General features: G+C 46.8%; 1 protein-coding gene across 2 annotated transcripts in view; it reads right to left on the reverse strand.

The window, feature by feature from the left end:
- Positions 1-22,385, reverse strand: part of XYLT1 (xylosyltransferase 1) — a 370,892-nt gene that overhangs the window by 154,918 nt on the left and 193,589 nt on the right. For both annotated transcript variants that reach the window (XM_031658423.1, XM_031658422.1), the window contains one exon: positions 1,164-1,674. In XM_031658423.1, coding sequence (XP_031514283.1) covers positions 1,164-1,674 — 511 coding nt within the window. The remainder of the gene's footprint in view (positions 1-1,163; positions 1,675-22,385) is intronic.

A 22,385-nucleotide genomic window follows, 5' to 3' on the forward strand; every position in this document is an offset into this window, starting at 1 on the left:
TCAGCCTCAAAGAGTGGTGGATGTCATTAACAAATTGACTGCACAGAGCCTGGTGCGGTGTCCAGCACACAGCGAAACCTCACTAGCCACCTGCGGCTGCTGTCATTCCCCTTCCAAGGGCACTAGAGAAGGGGAAAATCACCACCAAGAAATATACATCAATGGCATGATTACACATGTGCTAGTGAAACTGGTCTCCCCATCTTCAGAGGGCCCCTCCACTCTGCCTGTGAACTTCTGGATCAGAGCTCTGATCCCTCCCTATGTCTCAGCAAGAGAGCTGGTTTACCACCAGGTCATCAGCACATAGAAGAGTGCCAGTGAGGGGAAAGAGGGAGGGGAAAAGGAAAGAGCAAGGAAACGTGGGAGGGAGGGAGGGAGGGAAGGAGGGGAAGAAAGGAGGGAAGGAGGAGAGAAAAATTAGGAAAGAAGAGGGAAAAAAGCAGGAAGGAATGTAATAAGGGAAGAAAGAAAATAGGAAGAAAAGAAAGGAGAGAAAATTAAAATAAGGAAGAAAGGAAATAGGAAAGAAAGAAGGGGGAAGAGAGGAAAATAAGGAAAGGAATGAGAAGAGAGAAGGAAGAAAAGGAAGGGAAGAAAGAAAGCAGGAAGAAAATAAAGGAAGGGACGTAAAAGGAGAATGAAAATAAAGGAATGGGAAGGAAAGAAGAAGAGAAATAGGAAGCAAATGCGGAAGAAAAAGAAGAGGGAAAGAAATTTTCAATAAAGAAAAATGGACACAGCCTCTGAAGTTAATGCAACCAATTAGAAACCTCTCAAATCATAATCAATTACAGTAATATTCATGTCAATTCTAATCCCAGTATTCTGCTGAAAGAGAAACCAAACCATATCCATACAGCTCCCTTGGCTCCTGCAAACATCACATCAGCTCCTGATTTCACTATAATTTCATCCTTTAGCCATAAAGGCAATGGGTTAAAGCACCTACAAAAGGTAATCTGATTTTACAAAAATTTTTCTGATACAAGACTTCAACATTCAGGGAGTACTAGAATATATCAGATCTCGCGTGCTCATCCGGGGTTTGGAAAACAGGGCAGCCATTCTCAGGAGCTCTAAGAAGGTGAGCAGAATGGGGCTGGGCAGGAGGAGGAAGTGGCCAGGAGATCTCTCTCTGAGCCACTGGGGCTGGAACTTACCCTCCAGGGGGCAGAACCGAGTCACCTTCTCAGGCATCAGCAGCCCTAACTTGTGGCGGCAGTAGGTCTCCCCAATCTCCTGGCGGCAGTGCTTGGACTTAGCACGGGACAGGGCAGAGATGGCCTCCTTGCCTGAGATGTCACACTTGGGGGGCTGGTCATACTTGGTCTCGGGGGAGCTGCCCCCAGTTTTCCTGGCATGAGGCAGTCTGGACACATCCTTCCCACGGCTGCTGTTGGCTGCGGCTCTGTCTCCGGGAGGCAGCACCTCACCGGGGCCTTTCCCAGGGAATGCATGTCCTTTTCCTTTCTCCTGCTGTTCCAGCTTCCTTTTCAAAAGCTCCTTCTGTCTACTCGGTGGCTTCTTCGCCAACTCAGGCTGGTGCTTCTGCTTTTGAGTCCTGGGTGCGAAGTTGCTGTTGTCGACATTCTCAAAGTCTTTGGGGACAGAGTTCTCGTTGTTGCTGTCTGTTCGCACTTTCTCTTTTGGCCGGTGAGAAAAGTAGCCATCCTGGAGAAGAGGGGAGAGAAAGAGAAGAGAAACTTGACTGAGCGATCACGCTAAGCAGACTGGCCTTAGGAGAGTGAGTCATACGCACATGGAAGCCTGGGCCATAGTTTCACATCCTACTTTTGCTACTGGTTTAACCTCTGGTAAGATGTTTCTCTCTGGACCTCAGTTTCCCCATCTGGAAATACGAGATGTTCCAACCAGAAACAAAGGCTTTTCAAGCTGTAAAGGGCCATGACTATGATTCTCAATGCTTCTTATTAACCACACCTTTTCAAGTCAGTTTCTTTCCTTAATTGTTTTGCCACTGGGTAACAAACATTTTGTTCCAGCGTCCTGTTTAAATTCCAGCTGAAAGTGCTGTGATGGTTTACTTAAGGGCTGGAAATGATATAATAAAGTTATAAAGGGAAAAATATTGGTAGGATATTATATACATTCCATTGCCTTTAGGACATGCTCATATATCTATGCCCATAAGAGAAATCAGACCGAGCCGTTGTAAATTCTGTGGGAAAGAAACCAGCGGCTTTTTTTTTTTTTTTTAAAGAGGAATGCAGCCCTTGCAGGATAAACCTTACGCTAAGTCCTAGAGCAATGCAAACTTGTGACACTCTTGTGCTTGAGTTTGGCTCTTCATGTGTGTATGTGGAACAGAACTGATGAAGTCACTTGGGGTCGAGGCAAAGATCAGGAGTCATTCTGGAGACCATGCGTGGCATGGATGTTTCTAGAAGGGCTGGACCCCAAACTCAGCTCCTCTATGGGTAAATGGGTCCTGGTTACTTTGATCAGTTGAATGATCAAATGCATCATTCAACCAATGCCCCGAATTGTTTCTGCAACATGCTGCTTCTGCTTGAAGCTCATTCCCAAGGCCTTAATCTGAAAGCGTATCCAGTGTCCCAGAACATGGCCCCTTGACCTCTAAAACCACATAGAACAGTAATGGCTCCATACACCTGCCCTTGTTGCTATGGAAACACAGGGGCAATGAGCAGCATCCCTGCTAGATTTCCTTTTAAGGAAGGCTGAAATATGCCTTTTACCAGTTCCCAAGGAAAAAGGCGTCAGGGCCTGACCAGCAGAACTGCAGTGGTAGCCAAGAGCAGCTGACCCTCAGCAAGGCTCCCACCCCAGCAGGTCAGCAAACAACTGCCCGTGTTTTTTATAAATAAAGTTTTATTAAGACACAGCCACATCTGTCCATTTGTGTATTGTCTATGGCTGCTTCCTGATACAACAGCAGAGTGAATAGTTGCAATAGAAACTGGTCTGAAAAGCCTAAAATACTTCTATCCTAAAATATTTCTAAAATATTTCTACCCTTTAAGAAAATGTACACAGACCCCTGCTCTGCTGGAGTGTGAGTTAAAAGGCTTCCTCCTCTTGGACTTGGTTAACTGTTTCTGTCCTCACCATCCATATATGACTTAGTGATGGCCTGGAGAAGAAGGTGCCCCTAGGACCGGGTGTGGTGGCTCACACCCGTAATCCCAGCACTTTGGGAGGCCGAGGCAGGTGGATCACTTGAGGTCAGGAGCTCGAGACCAGCCTGGCTAACATGGCAAAACTCTGTCTGTACTAATAATACAAAAAAAAAAAAAAAAAAAAAAAAAAAAAAAAAAAAAAAAAAGCTAGGGGTGGTGGTGCACACCTGTAGTCTCAGCTAACTCAGAAAGCTGAGGCAGGAGAATTGCTTGAACCTGTGAGGCAGAGGTTGCAGTGAGCTGAGATTGCACCAATGTATTCCAGCTTGGGTGAGAGTTAAATTGTGTCTCAAAGAAAAACAAAACAAAACAAAACAAAAAAACAAACAACAACAAAAAACAAAACAGACGCCCCTCTAGCCTCTGCTCCATTGCTCCTAGCTGTAAGCACGAATTTCTCCTATTTGGTGGAGGCTCTGACACTAAGACACCTTGTGGCCACTCTGTAAGCTGAGTATGGCTATGACTTTCATTTTGCAGATGGGGAACTAAGCACGCACGAACAAGTGACTTGCCCAGGGTCACCCACCTAGTTGGTGGTGAAGCTGGAATTCAAACCAGACAGATCACAGACTCCACACTCTGGGCTACCAGGGACACCATCCACTTCCAAGAAATTGTATGATCCTTATTACACCCACCACCCAAAACCCTGAAGCACTGCAAGCTGACACTGAACTGCAAGATCTGGCCCCTCCCACCCAGCTAAATGAATCTGCTCTAGGTGTGTGACCTCCAAATTGCAATCTTCAGGCCGGCCAGTGGCCTACTGTGTTGCAGAAAGTCACAGGGAGACAGTAAGCAGCAGGAGCTGCAGGAGCTGCAGGAGCTGCAGGAGCTGGGAGGTTAACAAGGCAGGAAGAAGGAAAGAGATCCAAGAAAAAAAAGAGCTGATCCGTCCCATATTGGGTCACAGGGCGGCTACTGGTCGTACACAGGAACTGCTTTTACATCCAGATCTATAAGTGAGGGCCTTCTGCTTCTGGTCTGTCTTATTCTCCCATAGAGACCTACAAAAAATCCCCTTCAGTGGGTACCTAGACTACATCTTTATTCTTGTAACCTAAACAAACACTGCTGATGTTCCTCTTCTCCCGTTTTTCTATCCAGAGGCCCTCGAAGAGTCCCAAGCAGCCTCTCAGACACATTTTCTGAGCTCTTACCACCAGCCAGGCACCATAGTAAGTTATTCACAGGTATTACTTAATAGGGTACTGACAACTGGATGTATTCGCTTTGCCATTTTATAGAACGAGGAGCCAACGCTGGTTGTGACACATTCTTCAATATGGATCACGTGCTAGGTGCCACGCTAAGCCCACAGATGGAGTATCTCACTTAACTCCTGGAAACAAGTTCCAATGTAGGCACTGACAGAAAAGGGTGGAAAATAAGGTTGGGGATGTTAAGCCATTTGCACAAATTCATCTTGGGGAGGCGGTGAACTTGCATCTGCCCGATTCTAAAACCTGCTATTGTATCACGCCTCTTGTGTTTTGCTGAGAGGTAAATCGAGAAGCATTGAGCTCCCTGCAGTGGAACGGGTATCACCCTCTTTGCTCCCTATCAGCATCTGTCGGGATGAAGCTGATGGGCAGGGGTGGCATTCAATAAAGCTATGAAAAACCATTTCAGGTCCATTCCTTCTAGGCACGTGTTAGGATTGCAAGTCCCTATCCCTTGCACATTAGGTACAGACAAGAAACACAGTATGGCCAAGAGCAGTGACTGGAACCCATAAGGTGTCATTCCCTGGATACCACAATATCCAGCCACCCACCTGCTGGTGGAGGTCATGCATCCCTGAGTGAGGCCCATGTGGAGCAGAGACTCCACCAACCCTCACGGTGCAGAAACTGACCCCTGCTGCTTTGAGTCACTGAGATTTGGGGGATCTGTGTTACTGTAGCATGGTCTAACTCATCCTGATTAATCCAGGAGCCAACCTGATCTCCTTTCTTCCTTTGAGCTGACTTAGGTACAGGAGCCAATTTTTTTCTCCCTCCAACAGACAGAAAAACCTATCTGACGACTCCCATGCTCCAAGAACATAAATTTAAATTCTGTCCCTAAGTCCATTTTCTAGAAGCTTCTAGAAATGTCTAAAGGGCAGGGAGTAAGCCAGAAGAGCTACTGCCCTAATGGACATGTTCATTTTCTCTCTTCAGACATATCCTAAGTGTTATTCTTGGGCTCTTCTCTTTCCTTATTATCAGCAAGGTTCCCCGCCACACAAGAGAAAACCTCCACAAACCCCCATTTCAAAAGATCCTGTTCTCCATCACTTTCTGGCTGAACTTCGCCAAGCAAAACCAGACAGAAAACACTGCGATCATCTCCCTCCACCCTCCATGGTCAATGATGCTAATCTGACAATCAGAGAATGGCCAATTCCTCTGGCTAATGTGTAACACCAGGAAGAGGCACCATCACTGATTCTAAAGGGACTCATGATTAATACCCGCCATCTATTCAAGAGAGGCCAATACAATGGCCATGATTAGCTTGTGGTGGCCCTGTGAACTTCTGCCTGGCCCCAGATGCTACTCAGCAGCCACGGGAAATAAAAAGATTTGAGTATAAGAGGGAAGGAAAATATTTCGTCTTCTGGAATAAAGAGCTCACAGATATTAGATCGCTTCCAGAAAAGTCAGAGAGAGGCGCAGTCAGCGAGAACTGGAGGCCTGAGAATTCCTGTCCCTCAGAGTCACTGCCATTTTCTATAGTAACTGCTGGAGTTCTAACTTCCCCCCTCCAATTCATTTTTTTCTTTTCTTTTTATTTGAGATGGAGTTTCACTCTGGTCACCTAGACTGGAGTGCAATGGCGTGATCTTGGCTCACTGCAACCTCCGCCTCCTGGGTTCAAGCAATTCTCCTGCCTCAGCCTCCTGAGTAGCTGGGATTACAGGCACCAGCCACCACGCCCGGCTAATTTTCGTATTTTTAGTAGAGATGCAGTTTCACCACATTGGCCAGGCTGGTTTCAAACTCCTGACCTCAGGTGATCCACCCACATTGGCCTCCAAAAGTGCTGGGATTACAGGTGTGAGCCACCGTGCCCAGCTCATTTTTTTTATTTACTATTTAAACACTTTATTTTACTATGCAACCATAGTCAACAATATAGTACTATACGCAACATATAGCAAACTGTATATTGTTGCATGCACTACTACATTGATGACTATAGTACTGCACAGCAGATCTCTATGGTTTCTTTATTGTGCATGCATGATTGAGACGTTATGCCCGTCCATCACCAACTCCCCATTCTCCTCCCCAATCCCCCAACCCCTGGCAACCACCATTTCACTCTCTAGTTCCAGGATTCTGACTATTTTCGATAGCTGATAGAAGCGGAATAAATACATGTGCTATCTGTCCTTGTGTGACTGGTTTATTTCAGTTAGCATAACGTCCTCAGAGTTCATCCATGTTGCTGCATGTTGCAGGATGTTCTTTTTGAAGGCTAATATCCATTGTATGTACATGCCACATTTTCTTTATCCAGCCATCCAAGGATGGACGCGACCTATCACTTCATGTTCCCCCTAACTCTTCATCTGACTGCCAAGAGGTGAACAGATTTTGGCTTTTCTGTCTTTTCTGTGGAGACTCAAGATCCAGAAAGCCAAACCCAGGATCCCTTCCCTTTACAAAACCAATCTTGGGAGATCTCCAGGCAGACCCATAGAAAACAACCATCATATGGCCAGCACCAAAGCGGCCCATGATCTGTGTCCTTTGAATCTTCTCGAAAACTCTTCGAAGCAGACAGTATTAGTCCTCCTTAAGGGGAGGAGACTAACACAGAGAGAGGTTAAATGACTTGACCGAGTCCATGCTGCTAGTAATGAAGTGACTCAAACTCTCTGTGTCTGTTTCCTCATTTAAAACATTGGGATGATAACCCCTTGGTATCCATGAAGATGATAATAATACTCACCTCAGGCCAGGCGTGGTGGCTCATGCCTGTAATCCCAGCACTTTGGGAGGCTGAGGTGGTCAGATCATGAGGTCAGGAGATCGAGACCATCCTGACTAACACTGTGAAACCCATCTCTACTAAAAATACAAAAAATCAGCTGGGCGTGGTGGCAGGCGCCTGTAGTCCCAGCTACTCAGGAGGCTGAGGCAGGAGAATTGCTTGAACCCAGAAGGCGAAGACTGTAGTGAGCCGAGATCGTGCCACTGCACTGCAGCCTGGGTGACAGAGCGAGACTCTGTCTCAAAACAAACCAACAAACAGTGCCTCACCTCTTGGGTAATTCAATGAGGAAGAGTGTATGTAAAACTACTAGAACATGTGCACCACACAAAGCCGGAAGAAGAATGAGCAGCAAACCAGACTGGGTATCTCTACCAATTAACACTCTCTCTCCCCTGACAGTCTCCGCCTAAAGGACAGATTGGTTATTATTTCTCAACTGTGATCAACTGGCGTCATCTTCTCTACTCTTAATCAGTCCAACTCTCTCACCTTGAGTGGTTTATGCCAATGCAACCCTTTGACTTACTTTATTTTAATGTACTTATTACAATGATTGCACATTCAAATGTTTGCGTGCAAGCTCCAAAACTCTAATTGCTCTGCTGTTGCCTTACCTCTAAGCTGCTGCTAGAATCCATTTTTATTCTGGAGAAATAATTAAATGCAATAACGTCCTCCGTTTCCATTCAACCTTGGGCATGTTTAGAGCCAATTTCAATCAGGTAGAAATATGCTAAACAATATGGCTCCGAGAGGCAGGTTACCTGACCCACGCTGCTGTTGCAAAGACACGTGGGTCTGTTTCCATTTTTCCCAGGTTCTCTTGGTTCAGGATGAATCTATACTTAGTCTACTGAATTCCGGCTCCTTGCTCCCATTTCTGAGGGGTGGGGGTGGGTTGCTGTGATTTTTAAACTATCCACTTAGAGATAAACCTTTGCTCTTATTGTTTATGTAGAAAGAGCACCAGGCAGGGATGGGGAAGACCTGCGTATTAGTATTGCATTAGCTGGTGTCCAATTTTCTTATCTGTAAAATGATGTGTCCCGAATGTGTGTTACTAACCATTCTGAGTTAGTCATTAATCAATGTATGCAATGAACAAATTCTGCCCCTTCAGCTCATTAAAAAAACAGTCCGATGGACCTTAAGAGACCAGGAACTGAGGAAAAGACGGAAGCTCCAAAGGATATCCCATCTCCTCCCAGCCCTATCCCTCCATCATCGTCTATAGTAGCACACTGAGATTCAGAGGTCTGGATTCAGGAAGAAGTGAGCTTGACTCCTCCCTTTTTCATTTGCTGGGGTTCTTCAAGCTGGGACAGAACATTTCTCCTCTCTTTGCCTGAGTTTCCTCATCCATCCCAAGGAGCCGAAGATGGTACTTACCTCCCAGGGACTGAATTGATCAAGCATAGAAGATAATGCCTGACATGTGCTAAGTGCTTAAGAAACATGTATGTCTTAGGTTCCGTTCCAAGCCTGTTGCATGCACTGACTCATCTCCATGATGAGCTGATAAAGAAGATGCTATATTTTCTACCTATTTTTCAGATTGGAACATTAAGGTACAAGGAGGTTAAGTGACTAAATCCACACACCTAGGAAACAGAGGAGCCAGGATTTGAGCCCAGGCTGCCTAGGTCTGGAGGTCATGCCTTTCAATACCCCACTGCCTCTCCACAGTGATTAGGAATACGGACAGGGCCAAAGGGAAACCCCAGCCAGGTGCACTGCTCAGACATGAGGGCGTCCGTCCCACCCGCTCATCGTGACCAGTTTACGGCTTCCTTTTGTGCCATGTGCACGCACAGCCGGCTGGGTAGTTGTTTGCTGTTGAACTCAGTGTCCGAGGCTTCGTTCCAATCACCAAGGCTACCAAGGCCACTGGGAGGGACAAATGGGGAGAGATCCGCACCTGCTTCCAAAAAGACCTCCGTGCCAGGGTAGGCAAATGGTGGAAGCGCAGCGTGCGTGGCTGTACCAATTAGGACATGCAATTACCCAGGCTGCCAATGCAAATAGACCTAACAGAGGCCCCTTGCCCAGCTCATTTGCATGCACAAAAGGTGGCTGGGCTGGCCAGCACTTAGAAACCCATGGACCACACTGGACACGGGCAGGCCCTGCTGTAACAGAACCCTAAGTTAAAAGCCCTTTGCAATGTAGCATCATGTTAACGGGATGCAAAACACAGGACAGGCTGAGATGGGAAGGAGGGAGACTGATAGGGCTGAGTTGGAATCCGGTCTCTGCTTCTTAACTCTGAGATGGAGGACAAGAGATTTAACCTCTCAGAGCCTCATTTTTCTCATCTACAAAAGAAGGGGGTAAGAAGACCTACTTTGCAAAGGTAAGGTGGGGATTAACTAATATGTCACACACATATAATGCTATTTAACAAAACAACATTGGGTGAGAGGCTTGATGTATGTTAAGCACTCAAGTGGCAGCAGGATGATATTTCAAGCCAGCGCCTTGTGACCTGATGAGCAGGTCTGAGTCTTTTTGGAAAGGCAGGGTGTTGAGGCACAGTGGGTTGAAATCTGGACCCCGCCCTTTGCTCACTGTGTGGCCCAGGGCACAGTGCCTACCTTTGTCTGCCTCAGTTTCCTTCCCTGTAAAATGGGGACAATAATGCGTACCCAACCTAATGAGGCTGTCATGACAATTAAAGTCAACACACGTAAAAACACTTAGTTTAATATCTAGAACTTAATAAATATTAGGTATAATTTTTTAAAACAGAATTAATGCTTGCGATGGTGATTTAGTAAAGTGGTTCTTAAAGTGTGGTCTGGGAACTGTTGGGGGTCCCTGAGGCCTTCTCAGGGGATCTTTAATGATAAACTATTTTCACCATAATATAAAGACGCTATTTTCCTTTCTTGTTTACTCTCTTATGAGTGTACAGTGGAGCTTTCCAGAGGCTACATAACACGTGATACTGCAACAGAAATCAGAAGCAAATGTGAGAATCTAGCTGTCTTCTATTAAGCCAGGTGTTACAGAGATTTGTGAAAAATGTAAAACAGTGCCTCTCTTCTCCCTAAATGTGTTTTTGTTGGGGAAAATTTGCATATTTTTCATAGATATATTTTATATACACAAGTAATAGGTACTATGACTGTTTTTAAGTGAATTAATAAACATTTTAAGAATGTCTTAGTTTAAAAGTTACTATATAGAAAACATTTGATAGAACCTACCTAAACCAAAGCTCTCTGGGGATCCTCAATAACATTTGAGAGTATTAGGCAATCCTGAGACCAAGTTTGAAAACTGCTGACATAATACATAGGCACAATCAGAAATATCTACTGATTATTAAAATTAAAAGTTCAGGATTCTTACTACGCAGCCATAAAAAAGGATGGGTTCATGTCCTTTGTAGGGACATGGATGCAGCTGGAAACCATCATTGTCAGCAAACTATCGCAAGAACAGAAAACCAAACACCGTGAGTTCTCACTCATAGGCGGGAATTGAACAATGAGATCACTTGGACACAGGAAGGGGAACATCACACACTGGGGCCTGTTGTGGGGTGGGGGGAGGGGGGAGGCATAGGATTAGGAGACATACCTAATGTAAATGACGAGTTAATGGGTGCAGCACACCAACATAGCACATGTATACATATGTAACAAACCTGCACGTTGTGCACATGTACCCTAGAACATAAAGCATAATAAAAATAAATAAATACATACATAAATAAAAAAGAAATCAAAGTAATAAAGGGCACCTACAAATGTTAAGCATAAAAAAAAAGACTTAAAAAATAAATTAAAAAAAAAGTTCAGGATTCTTTTATGTTGGCTGTTTTGCTATATGCCAAGCCTTTAGATTTGTATTTTACTTCCATACACAATACACACACACACAGAATAGATAGAAATTGAAGTTGAGTGACAAGTACTTTTTTTTTTTTTTTGAGATGGAGTTTTGCTCTTTGTCGCCCAGGCTGGAGTGCAGTGGCACAATCTTGGCTCACTGCAACCTTTGCCTCCCGGGTTCAAGCCATTCTCCTGTCTCAGCTTTCCAAGTAGCTAGGATTACAGGTGCCTACCATGACGTCCAACTAATTTTTGTATTTTTAGTACAGACAGGGTTTCACCATGTTGGCCAGGCTGGTCTCGAACTCCTGACCTCAGGTGATCCACTCACCTTGGCCTCCCAAAGTGCTGGGATTACAGGCGTGAGCCACTGTGCCCGGCCAATAAATACTTTTATATAGAGAGAGGAACCGAGGCCCCTCAAGTCCTTAATCACCCTCAGGGAGGAAGAATGACCTGCTGTCAAGAGTGGGTCCTTGATCAAACTATAGCCAGCCTCCTCTGCCCCCTTTTTCTTTTTTTTTCTTTTTTTTTTTTTTTGAGATGGAGTCTCGCTCTGTCGCCCAGGCTGGAGTGCAGTGGCCGGATCTCAGCTCACTGCAAGCTCCGCCTCCCGGGTTTACGCCATTCTCCTGCCTCAGCCTCCCGAGTAGCTGGGACTACAGGCGCCCGCCACTGCGCCCGGCTAGCTTTTTTGTACTTTTTAGTAGAGACAGGGTTTCACCATGTTAACCAGGATGGTCTCGATCTCCTGACCTCGTGATCCGCCCGTCTCAGCCTCCCAAAGTGCGCCCGGCCCCTCTGCCCCCTTTTTCTACTGGGCCTCAACCTTTACCTATAAAGATTTGAGTGAAACACTAACATCGTTTTTCTTTTTCTATTTATTTATTTATTTTTGAGACAGGGTCTCATTTTGTTCCCCCGGCTGGAGTACAGTGATGTGATCACGGCTCACTGCAGCCTCAACCTCCTGAGCCCAAGCGATCCTCCTGCCTCAGCCTCCCGAGTAGCTGGGACTACACAGGCTTTTACCACTATACCCAGCTTTTTAATTTTTTGTAGAGACAGGACCTTGCTATGTTGCCCAGGCTGGTCTCAAACTCCTGGGCTCAGGCAATCCTTGGCTTCCTAAAGTGCTGAGATTACAAGTGTGAGCTACCAAGTCTGGCCTGAAACACTAACATAGTTTCTAACAGCTCAAGGCCCCATCCTTGGGATGACCCCAGCTCCTGCTTAAAGGGACTGCTTTAGAAAACACAAGGCTGCCAAAATAATTTACTGTTTGTTCCAGCTAACACCTCTAGACAGGGCATCATCTCCCAGCCTCTATAAGAGAGCAGGAGCCAAATTTCATAAACAGCAGTTAGCAAACCCATTTGGGTCTCACATAGACCAACCCTCCCTTCCTGCGTTTGGTAATTCTTCACTTCCCTGACTCCACTGAGCTCATCTCCCTTCCCTCCCTCCTACCTCCTTCCTTCTCCTATTATTATTAATTAATTAATTAATTAATTTTTCTGAGATGGAGTCTCCCTCTGTTGCCCAGGCTGGAGTGCAATGGCATGATCTCTGCTCACTGCAACATCCGTCTCCCAGGTTCAGGCAATTCTCCTGCCTCAGCCTTCTGAGTAGCTGGGATTACAGGCATGCGCCACAACACCCAGTTAATTTTTTTCTTTTTTTTTTTTGTATTTTTAGTAGAGATGGGGTTTCACCATATTGGTGAGGCTGGTCTCAAACTCCTGACTTCGTGATCCGCCTGCCTTGGCCTCCCAAAGTGCTGGGATTACATGCGTGAGCCACCGCGCTCTGCCTCCTTCTCTTTTTAAAACACCCAGTGACCTCTGAACAAATCCAAGTTGAGTTCCGTTCCATGCTGGACGCTTTTTCTATTGCAACAGGCATTACTGATTAAATCTGCCCTTACCGCTTTCATAGGGTCTGGCTTTGTTTATGTCTGACACGGCCCAAGGCTACCTAGCCTGGACCTCAAGCCTGCAAGGCTAAGTCCCTGGGGTAAAAACCGAAGAGCCCAGCAAAGCATGCTCAGAGCCAAGCCCCTGCCTTAACCCACTCCCTCTTCCCAACCCCACCACAGAGACATGACAGTGGCAGTCATGGCGCTCAGAGCACCTAAGGGACTGCGGGCAGGTGGCAGGAAAAGATCTGAACTGGCATCTTCTGGCTCTTTCCCTATCAGCATAAGACACAGCTGTGTGGTACAGAGATACACAGCAGAGGGCGAAATAACGGCAGACGAGAAAAAGAAGAAAAGGAAGGAAATGCGGGAGAAAATGGAACGAGAAGAAGAAACAAACATCAGCTATTGTTGACTATGTGCTGATTACCTACCAGGCACGGAGCTAAGCCCTTGGTTTGGCATCACTATCCATTCCTCAAAACTATCTCAAAAAGTAGGTCGGGGTCAACCAAACACCCTACCACCTGTCTTTGTCAATAAAGTTATTCTAGAACACAGCCTTGCCCATTCATGCACACATTGAAGGCTAGTGCCTTTGTGCTGGGGTGGCAGAGTTGAGTAGCTATGACAGAGACTGCATGCCCAGAAAAGCCAACATCTGGCTCGCCGCAGAAAAAGTGAGTGCCCCTTCCAATGAGGCCACTGAGGCTGAGCCAGGCTTGCCCATGGTCACTCGGTGGGTAAGAGGCAGGGTCAGAAGTGACTCGCAGGAGTCAGACCCAAGGACAGGCGGAGAGAGAGCAGAGCCTTCCAGAAATGACAGCAACCATGTCTGTTTGGGAACAAAATGCCTTGCACACAGAAGGGCTTTTCTGTGGGGAGAGGCCTCCTAACTGTTTTAAAAGTGTCCCGAAGGCTGGCCTCTTCTTCGTTACTATTTGAACACAGTTTGCCTCTAATTAATTGCAGCATTCCATTCCATGATTCCACAGTTATGTCCACAATATCCAAAGATACAGAGAGAAAGAAGGGGGTGTGGTACAGAGACACAGAGAGCCAGACACAGAGAGAGAGACAGAGACACAGAGAGACACAAAGACAGAGAGACAGAGAGAAACACAGAGAGACAGAGACGCAGAGAGACAGACAGAGAGACAGAGAGAGAGATACACAGAGAGGGAGAGGCATACAGAGAGACACACAGAGAGAGAATGTGAACAACCCAGTCTTGCTTCAATAATAAAGCCTCTGCATACCTCTCAGGCAGGGTTTCTCAAGGACAGCGCTGTTGACATTTGGGGCTGGATAACTCTTCGTTTTAGGGGCTGTCTTGTGTATTGTGCGGTATCTAGCAGCATCTGTGACCTTTACCCACTAGACCCCAGTAACGTGCCCTTGTTACAATCAAAAATGTCCCCAGGACTAGGGGTGGGGCAAAATCACCTTCCCACCCCGACCCCTGCTAAGAACCAGGGCTCAAGGACCCATGCTGGCCGATCTCAGCTGCTCAAATCCCGTTCCCATTCAGAAACAGCCTTTCTCTGACTTTCAAACAGAAACAGACCCTGGGGTCCAGTCAGAGCAGTCAGAATCGGAGAGAAGCTGGTATGAAGAGAGCTGGCTGGAGAAAGGGCCAGAGTTAACCAATGAAGGGTGTCCCAGAGGGGAGAGAGGGAGGAGGCTGGCAGGGGTGACCAGGGAGCAGTGGCAGCTGCATGGGGAAAGCGGGAGAAGTTAGGGTCCCCACTAGGGAAGGGTGACATAGAAGAGGAGGGACACATTCATTTGGGCAGTGGATAGTCCTTGAGTTGATGGCATGTTTTTTACTTTTTGTTTTTGTTTGTTTTTATCATTTTTTTTGAGACAGAGTCTCACTTTGTCACCCAGGCTGGAGTGCGGTGGCACGATCTTGGCTCACGGCAACCTCAGCCTCCCAGGTTCAACAAATCCTCTCGCCTCAGCCTCCCAAGTAGCTGGGATTACAGGCGCACATCACCATGCCCGGCTAATTTTTTGTATTTTTAGTAGAGACACGGTTTCACCATGTTGGCCAGGCTGGTCTCGAACTCCTGACCTCAAGTGATCTGCCTGCCTTGGCCTCCCAAAGTGCTGAGATTATAGGCGTTGAGCCACTGTGCCCACTCATGTCTCTTAATTTAAGCCAGAAGGCACAACTGGGACCCATGGCTCCTTCAGACACACAGATGTCTGGTTCGCTCTGCAGACTGTTTTCAATTGTTTAACTTCATCTGGGCCCATATTTCAAAATCTAGAGATTTCATCTAAAACTTTGGATTTCTGCCCTTTCTGGAAACATCAGGGACCCGACAACGCTGAGTTTAGATTTCCATGTATGACAGTCGTCTTGAGGCTAAGTAGTGGCCCCACGGTCTCCAGAAGGGGCATGCGCTCTGTGGACCACCACAGCCCCCATCCGGCCTGCCCAGTGTCCCCTTAGCCGTCTGGCATGATTGAATGCAGTGACACTGCTTCCCACCAATGACAGGCTCTTCCAGTAGGCCTTCTACCTCCCGAGCTTTGCCTTGGAGATCTCAGAACCCCCACAAATCCTTGTATTCCAGAGTGTTTGATGGAGGTGGCACTGTCCCTAATGAGGTGTTCTGGAAGTGTGTGGTGGCATTTCCGGTTACCATAACGATTGGGGGACGCTCTCAGCATTAAGTGGGTGGAGAACATCAGAAATCCAGCAGGACAGGGGAAGACGCACGGCTGGACAGTGAAGAACTGTCCTGCATCCTGCATGACTTCTGAATGTCCCCAGATGTCCTGTGCGTAAACAACTCATTTATAATTATCCAGGCCAGGAGCCTAGCTTAGATTTACATATGACACAACATTATGATGAATGGTTTTAACGCAGCCAAATTTTCTAGGAAAGTAACTACTGTTTCACTCAAGAAGAGATTTTATATCACTGAGTTTGACCACAGTTTCAGAAAATTACATCATCAAAGGCCACACAAGCTGTGGCTGTGAGTCACCAACACACACATCCATTCCCCACCTGCATTTGTAACTACTGAGTTCTCACTGACTCAACATGCAGTGGCTGACCTCTTGATGTCTCCTCCAGCCTCTTGCAACCAAAGTGTGGACCATTGGCCAGCAACATCTGCATCACCCAGGAACGTGTTAGACGTGCAGGATCTCAGGCCCCAGCCTGGACCACAGGAATCAGGGTCTGGATGTTAACAGCATCCCCAAGCAATTCGTCTGCACATCAAAATTTGAAAAGTAGGCCAGGCATGGTGGCTCATGCCTGTAATCCCAGCACTTTGGGAGGCCGAGGTGGGTGGATCACTGGAGTTCAGCAGTTCGAGGCCAGCCTGGCTAACATGGTGAAACCCTGTCTCCACTGAAAATACAAAAATTACCCAGTTGTAGTGGTGGGTGCCTGTAATCCCACCTACTCGGGAGACTGAGGCAGAAGAATCACTTGAACCCAGGAGGCAGACGTTATAGTGAGCCAAGATCATGCCACTATACTCCGGGCTGGGCAACAGAGTGAGAATCTGTCTCAAAAAAAAAAAAAGAAAAAAAATTGAGAAGTGCTAATGTTGTTGCACCCATCATTCATTCATTCATTCATTTTGGAGACAGGGTCTTGCTCTGTCACCCCGGCTGGAGTGCAGTGGCATGATCTCGGGTCACTGCAACCTCTGCCCCCTAGATTCAAGTGATTCTCCTGCCTCAGCCTCCCAAGTAGTTGGAATTAAAAGTGTGCATCACCACGCCTGGCTAAATTTTATATTTTTAGTAGACACAGCGTTTCACCATGTTGGCCAGGCTGGTTTTGAACTCCTGACCTCAAGTGATCCACCTGCCTTAGCCTCCCAAAGTACTAGGATTATAGGCATCATCATTTAAATAATAAAACATATTATCTGTTTATAAACTGCTGTCATATATTTCTTCTTCTTACTATTTTAGCAGTCTATTGATCTCTTTTAGAGTTGTGGGTGTTTAAGTAGGTTAGAATAAGGCTGGATTTCATTTCCGGACGTGTGAAAGGATTTTAAAAGATCTGTGACATTGAGCAGGGCTGGGTCTGCTAGGGTTAAAATCACAGGTTGATTCATTCCACAAACGTTATTTGGGTGTCCACTCCCTGACAGGGCAGCGGAAAAGGATATAGGAAGGGGAACTCAAGAACGCTTCCGGCTGTTGGTGGAATTCTGAGACAAGAGAGGAAAGTGAGTATGGATATAAGTTATTTTAATACAGGACCAAAAGGGAGTGTAGGGATGGGTGCGCTCAGGGTTTGAGTTTCATCAAGGATGTGGAGCCTCACATGGTCTGGGGTCCAAGGAGAGTGGAGAAACTTCACAGAGAAAGCAGTTTTCCCGCCCCATCTCGAGAAGAAAGGAGCAAGACAGACAAAGGAAGAAAGGGCTTTCCAGGCAAGGGCAAAGCATGTGCAAAGGTGTGGTGAGAGGAGCAGCCCAACTCCTTTTATAACAACAATGATCCCAGTTAACACTTACTGAACATTTATTCTAATGACTGAGCTACATACTTTATATAGATTATCTTTAAAACTCCCAGAGCAGGGCCGGGCACGGTGGCTCATCGTCTGTAATCCCAGTACTTTGGGAAGCTGTGGGGGGGGAGTTATTTGAGCCCAGGAGTTCAAGAGCAGCCTGGCTAACACGATGAAACCCTGTCTCTACTGAAAATACAAAAATTAGCGGGGCGTGGTAGTGTGCGCCTGTAATCCCAGCTACTCAGGAGGTTGAGGGAGGAGAAATGCTTGGACCCGGGAGGCGGGGGTTGCAGTGAGCCGAGATTGGGCCACTGCACTCCAGCCTGAGCAACAGAGGGAGACTCTATCTCAAAAATAAACAAACACATAAACAAAAAACCCCAGAGCGACTCTATTGGATAGCTGCAATTAGTATCCTCATTTTACAGGTGAGAGTATGGAGGCACAGAGAGGTTAAGCAACTTGCCTCAAATCACACAGCATGGTTATAAAACTTACGTTCTTACTCCTGTGGGCTGTTAACAGCTACCTTTGGCTCAGTACCCCACAGGTTTCCAAAGTCCCCCCTAGGAGGCAACACTGCTTCCACCAAAGGCCCTGGAAGAAAGCAATCACTACCTGAGCTGATCTTTGACCTGGGGTGGGGACAGGAGGAGTCGGGAAGTAGAGAGTTATCTGAAAAGCCTGGGTTCCTGGTGTAAAGTCCTCTTGCCTGGCTGCCTGTGATTCATTCTCTACCTCTGTTATTTAAGATTCATTTCTAGGTTGGTACCACACACCTGACTCCTGAAAGCTCCAAACCACAATATTCTATTTGTTCCCTGGTTTTATTTCCCTATATACCTTCTCTGTCTCTCTTGATTCAACTCCCAGGAAGCCCTCTTGTCCTAACCATCATCCTGCCTCCCCAACATTCTCCAATCCAGGTCCTCTGGGATGGGGCACTTAAGGAGACAAATGGGTCTCCTGCTGATGAAAGACATCCCGTTTTCAAACTCATCCTTTGCCTGTGTGGGCCCCATCCCCCCACACATGCCCTGCCACAAGTGGGTAATGAATGGCTCACTTGTAAGCTCATTACCGCAGGGCCTCTAAAGAAATGGAAATGCACACGGAGCCAGAGACATAAATAAGGAGAGGCGCCTGTAAATAAATAAATATAGACGCATATACACACACACAAACCCAATTAATTTCTATCATCTGAAAGCCGGAGCCATTTGGGGTGGGGAGAGAGTGCAAGAAATAGGCTCCTAATATTGCCATCCGTGATTTCAGAACTGAGCTTCCCCAGCAGCTGCTAATAAATTATTTTTACTATGCAGAGGTACAAATGAATATGCTGCTGTCACCCCCTAAATCTCCTTTATGAGCATGTGTTTGCCTTGGCCCAACCTACTGGGGACAGGGGCTTCCGAGCAAGTTTTCATTGGCCGAGTTCCTGAAAGAGGCTGCCATCTTGAAGGTCTGCTCTCTGTAAGCTGCGGGTACCCCACTGGCACTTCCTGTTTATGTCTGAGGTTGGCATGGCCTGCAGGACATCTACTGTGTATTGGAAGGCCACAGGAATCAAAGTGACAGCAGTGCCTACACCCAAGCTTTTAGAAAATGATTTCTGCATCCTGGACTGAGAGCTGCTGTTGACAAGATGGAACGGACCCCTCTTGGCCATGTACTTCAATGGGCCCTGACATTTTCTACCAAGGTTTCAGGGTGGATATGCAAAAACCTCATCACTACCAACTTCTGTGTGCACGGTCATCATCTAGAAGGAAACTCTGGTCACCCCCTTCGGAGACAATGTATCCAACGTCCAGTTCTCCAACTGTTCAGAGCAAGAAGGCGGCCATGGAAATCATGGTGATCACGATATGCTAACCAGGACACGCTGGGCATGGTCCAATGAGGTTGTTACAAATGCGTGCTCTGCAGTCACTCTTGAGGATTTGCAATCCAGCTCTACCACTTCCCAGCTATGTGATGTGACCCAGGGAAAGTCGGTTACCTTCTCTGAGTCTTGCTTTCCTCCTACGTAAAATATCTATAATATCGAAACCTCGTAGGGCTAAAAAGATATGTTGACTTAACCAGTGCAAAGACACAGGTCAGAATAGTTAGCAGTTAATAAAAGGTAGTGGTTACCCACATCATTTCACGCAAAGTCCTTCAACGACCTTTCATACATTCATTCGCAGATATTTACTGAGTGCCAAGTACACCTGAGGTGCCGGGGACATGTCTGTGAATAAGACAGGCAGATACCTGCTCCCATAGAGCTTCCATTTTAATAGAATAAGACAGACAACCATCCTATCCACAACTCAATAAACAGATCCTATCACAATGTTGGGCATGTTATCTATTTTTATAATTTCAACTTTTATTTTAGATTCTGGGGATACCTGTGCAGGTTAGTTGCATGTGTGTATTGTGTGATGCTGAAGTATGGGGTATGACTGACCACATCACCCAGGTAGTGAGCGTAGTACCCAATGGTTAGTTTTCTAACCTTCGTCCCCCTCTAGAAGTTCTCAGCATCTACTATTGCCATCTTTTTGTATTTTTGTTTTTCCAGACAAAGTCTCTGTCATCCAGGCTGGAGCGCAGTGGCGCAATCTCTGATCACTGCAACCTCTGCCTCCCGGGTTCAAGAGATTCTCCTGCCTCAGCCCCCTGAGTGGCTTGGATTACAGGCGTGCACCACCACAACCAGCTAATTTTTGTATTTTTATTAGAGACAGGGTTTCACCATGTTGGCCAGGCTGGTCTCGAATTCCTGACCTCAGGTGATCCACCTCCCTCGGCCTCCCAAAGTGTTGGGATTACAGGCATGAGTCACCGGGTTCGACCTACTGTTGCCATCTTTATGTTCATGTGTACTCAATGTTTAGATCCCACTTCCAAGTGAGAACATGTGGTATGTAGTCTTCTGTTCCTGCGTTAATTTGCTTAGGATAATGGCCTCCAGCTGCAAAAGACCTGATTTTGTTCTTTTGTATTACCCACTGTTCCCAGATGTGGGAACTTAGGCTCACAGCGGTTTTCTCAGCAGGTTTATCAGCCAGGGCTGTCCCACCCAGGAAAGTTTTGCAAGTGAGAAGAGCAACCAGCAAGAGCTGCCTGGCTAATAGGTGAAAACTTTGTTTCCTCCTCCTCCTGCCCCTCCTGCCATGTTCGAGAGAGCGAGACGCCTCCCTGAGAACATGTGGCATCCAGGTCGGGTAGACAGTTTGCTACTGGAGAAGTTCCTTATTCAAGGGGCTGAACAGTGGCACCTTTTCTGGTATGAGCAGCCGGTCATGCCCAGACTTCTGAAGTCTGGCTGGATTCAGACACCGAACTCCCTTGAGTCCTCAAAGGAGGACTGAACGGTGAAACACCCAGCACAAGGTGCTGCCGAGAGACCCGGTGGACCGCTGTTGTTCAGGCCACTAGATGGCTCTTTCTGTGAACTTTGCAGAGAGCAAGCTGGCAGCTGCACCTACATACTGAAGTCAGGCTGCTTCCCTTTGGACAGACAGAACGCATCTCCAAGAAGTTCTTCTTCACAGCCGCAGGCGATCACTACCTCTTCCTTTAAGCGGGTGTTCCCATTAAGGCTTTTCACTTCAGAGGGGTTTGACGAGGCGAGACTGGGACTTCCACACTGTCTACTAAATCAAAGTCACTGCCATCATGCAACTTTCTGCTAACTTTCCCAGGGGAAAAGTGGAGCTTCATGGAGCTCCACTCCATCATCTGTTGGCTTCACATCATCCCATTAGAGACAAGCTCCGTAGGAGAGCACCTACTGTTTACCCAAGATTTTGCAGGATTCTCTTGTTTCATCCTCCCACTTATCTTTGGTGGAGACATTATCTGACGAGACAGAAAAGTAAACTGTGGCACAGAGATGGGGTTACATGACTCAGGCAAAGTCGCCCAGGAAAGCAAGGGGCAAGGCTGGGATCCATCCCAGGTCTGTCTGATTCTGAAGCTTGTACTCTTCACTTTACAGCCTCTTCCACGCACAGGGAAGATCCTTCTGAGCTCTGCAAGTGTCCAAACTTAGAACGGGCAACCAAGGCTGACTGTGAACATTTCCTTCCTGGCTGGGCTTTAGGAAGAGAAGCGAAATTTGCCTATTACCTCTACACACCGGCTGAGACCAGGAGAATCCTGGGTGACACCAGGCACTTAAGGATTTCATGATACGGTCTCTCCCTCCCTAATGCACCTTTCAGCATCGCTACTAGGACAGCATATCCTGGGCTTTTTAAAATTTAATCCTCTTCACAGCCCTCTCAAGAGACAGCATGGCTCTGTGATCGGGAGCGTGAATGCTAAAGCCAGGCTACCTGGGTCCCCAACTTAGCTGTGCCATTTTGAACCTGTGTGACCTTGGGCAGGTTTCCTAGCTGTAACCAGCTCATGGGGTTGAAATGAGAATTAAGTCAATGCTGGGAAAACACTTAGGACAAGGCCTGGAACACAAATTGTAGCTGTCACTAGTATTATCATTAATAGCAGTATGTCCTTTTTCAACATATGAGTAAACAGAGACTCGGAGAGGTGAAGACACGTCCTCAAGGTCCCACAGATCAGGGATTTAAGCCACAGCACCTGACCTGGGGGCCAAGCTCGTATTCCCTCTTCATCACAGCCCCTTCAAGTCCCAGGCTGGAAACGAGCTGCCCTTCTTAGGAGTAAAACACCCAGAAAATTGACTGACAATTTATCTTCAGCAAGTGTGGCATTCTGGATCCACTGTGGGCTAACTCTTGGTGCAGAGAATGGGTTGAGGGGTCAGCTTCTTCAGCACCTGGCTTCATCCATCTCTGGGTCACTGATGGCTTCCAGCAAGACGACCAAAGAAGACCATGAGAGTCAGGCTAGGCCTCCTCCTCCGCATATTAATTATGGCCAAGGCAAAATGTGGCCACGCCAGCAGTTATGAGACAATAGGACAGTCAGGCAGAGGGCAC

This window comes from Papio anubis, chromosome 18, assembly GCF_008728515.1.
Source record: "Papio anubis isolate 15944 chromosome 18, Panubis1.0, whole genome shotgun sequence".
Taxonomy (NCBI): Eukaryota; Metazoa; Chordata; class Mammalia; order Primates; family Cercopithecidae; genus Papio; species Papio anubis.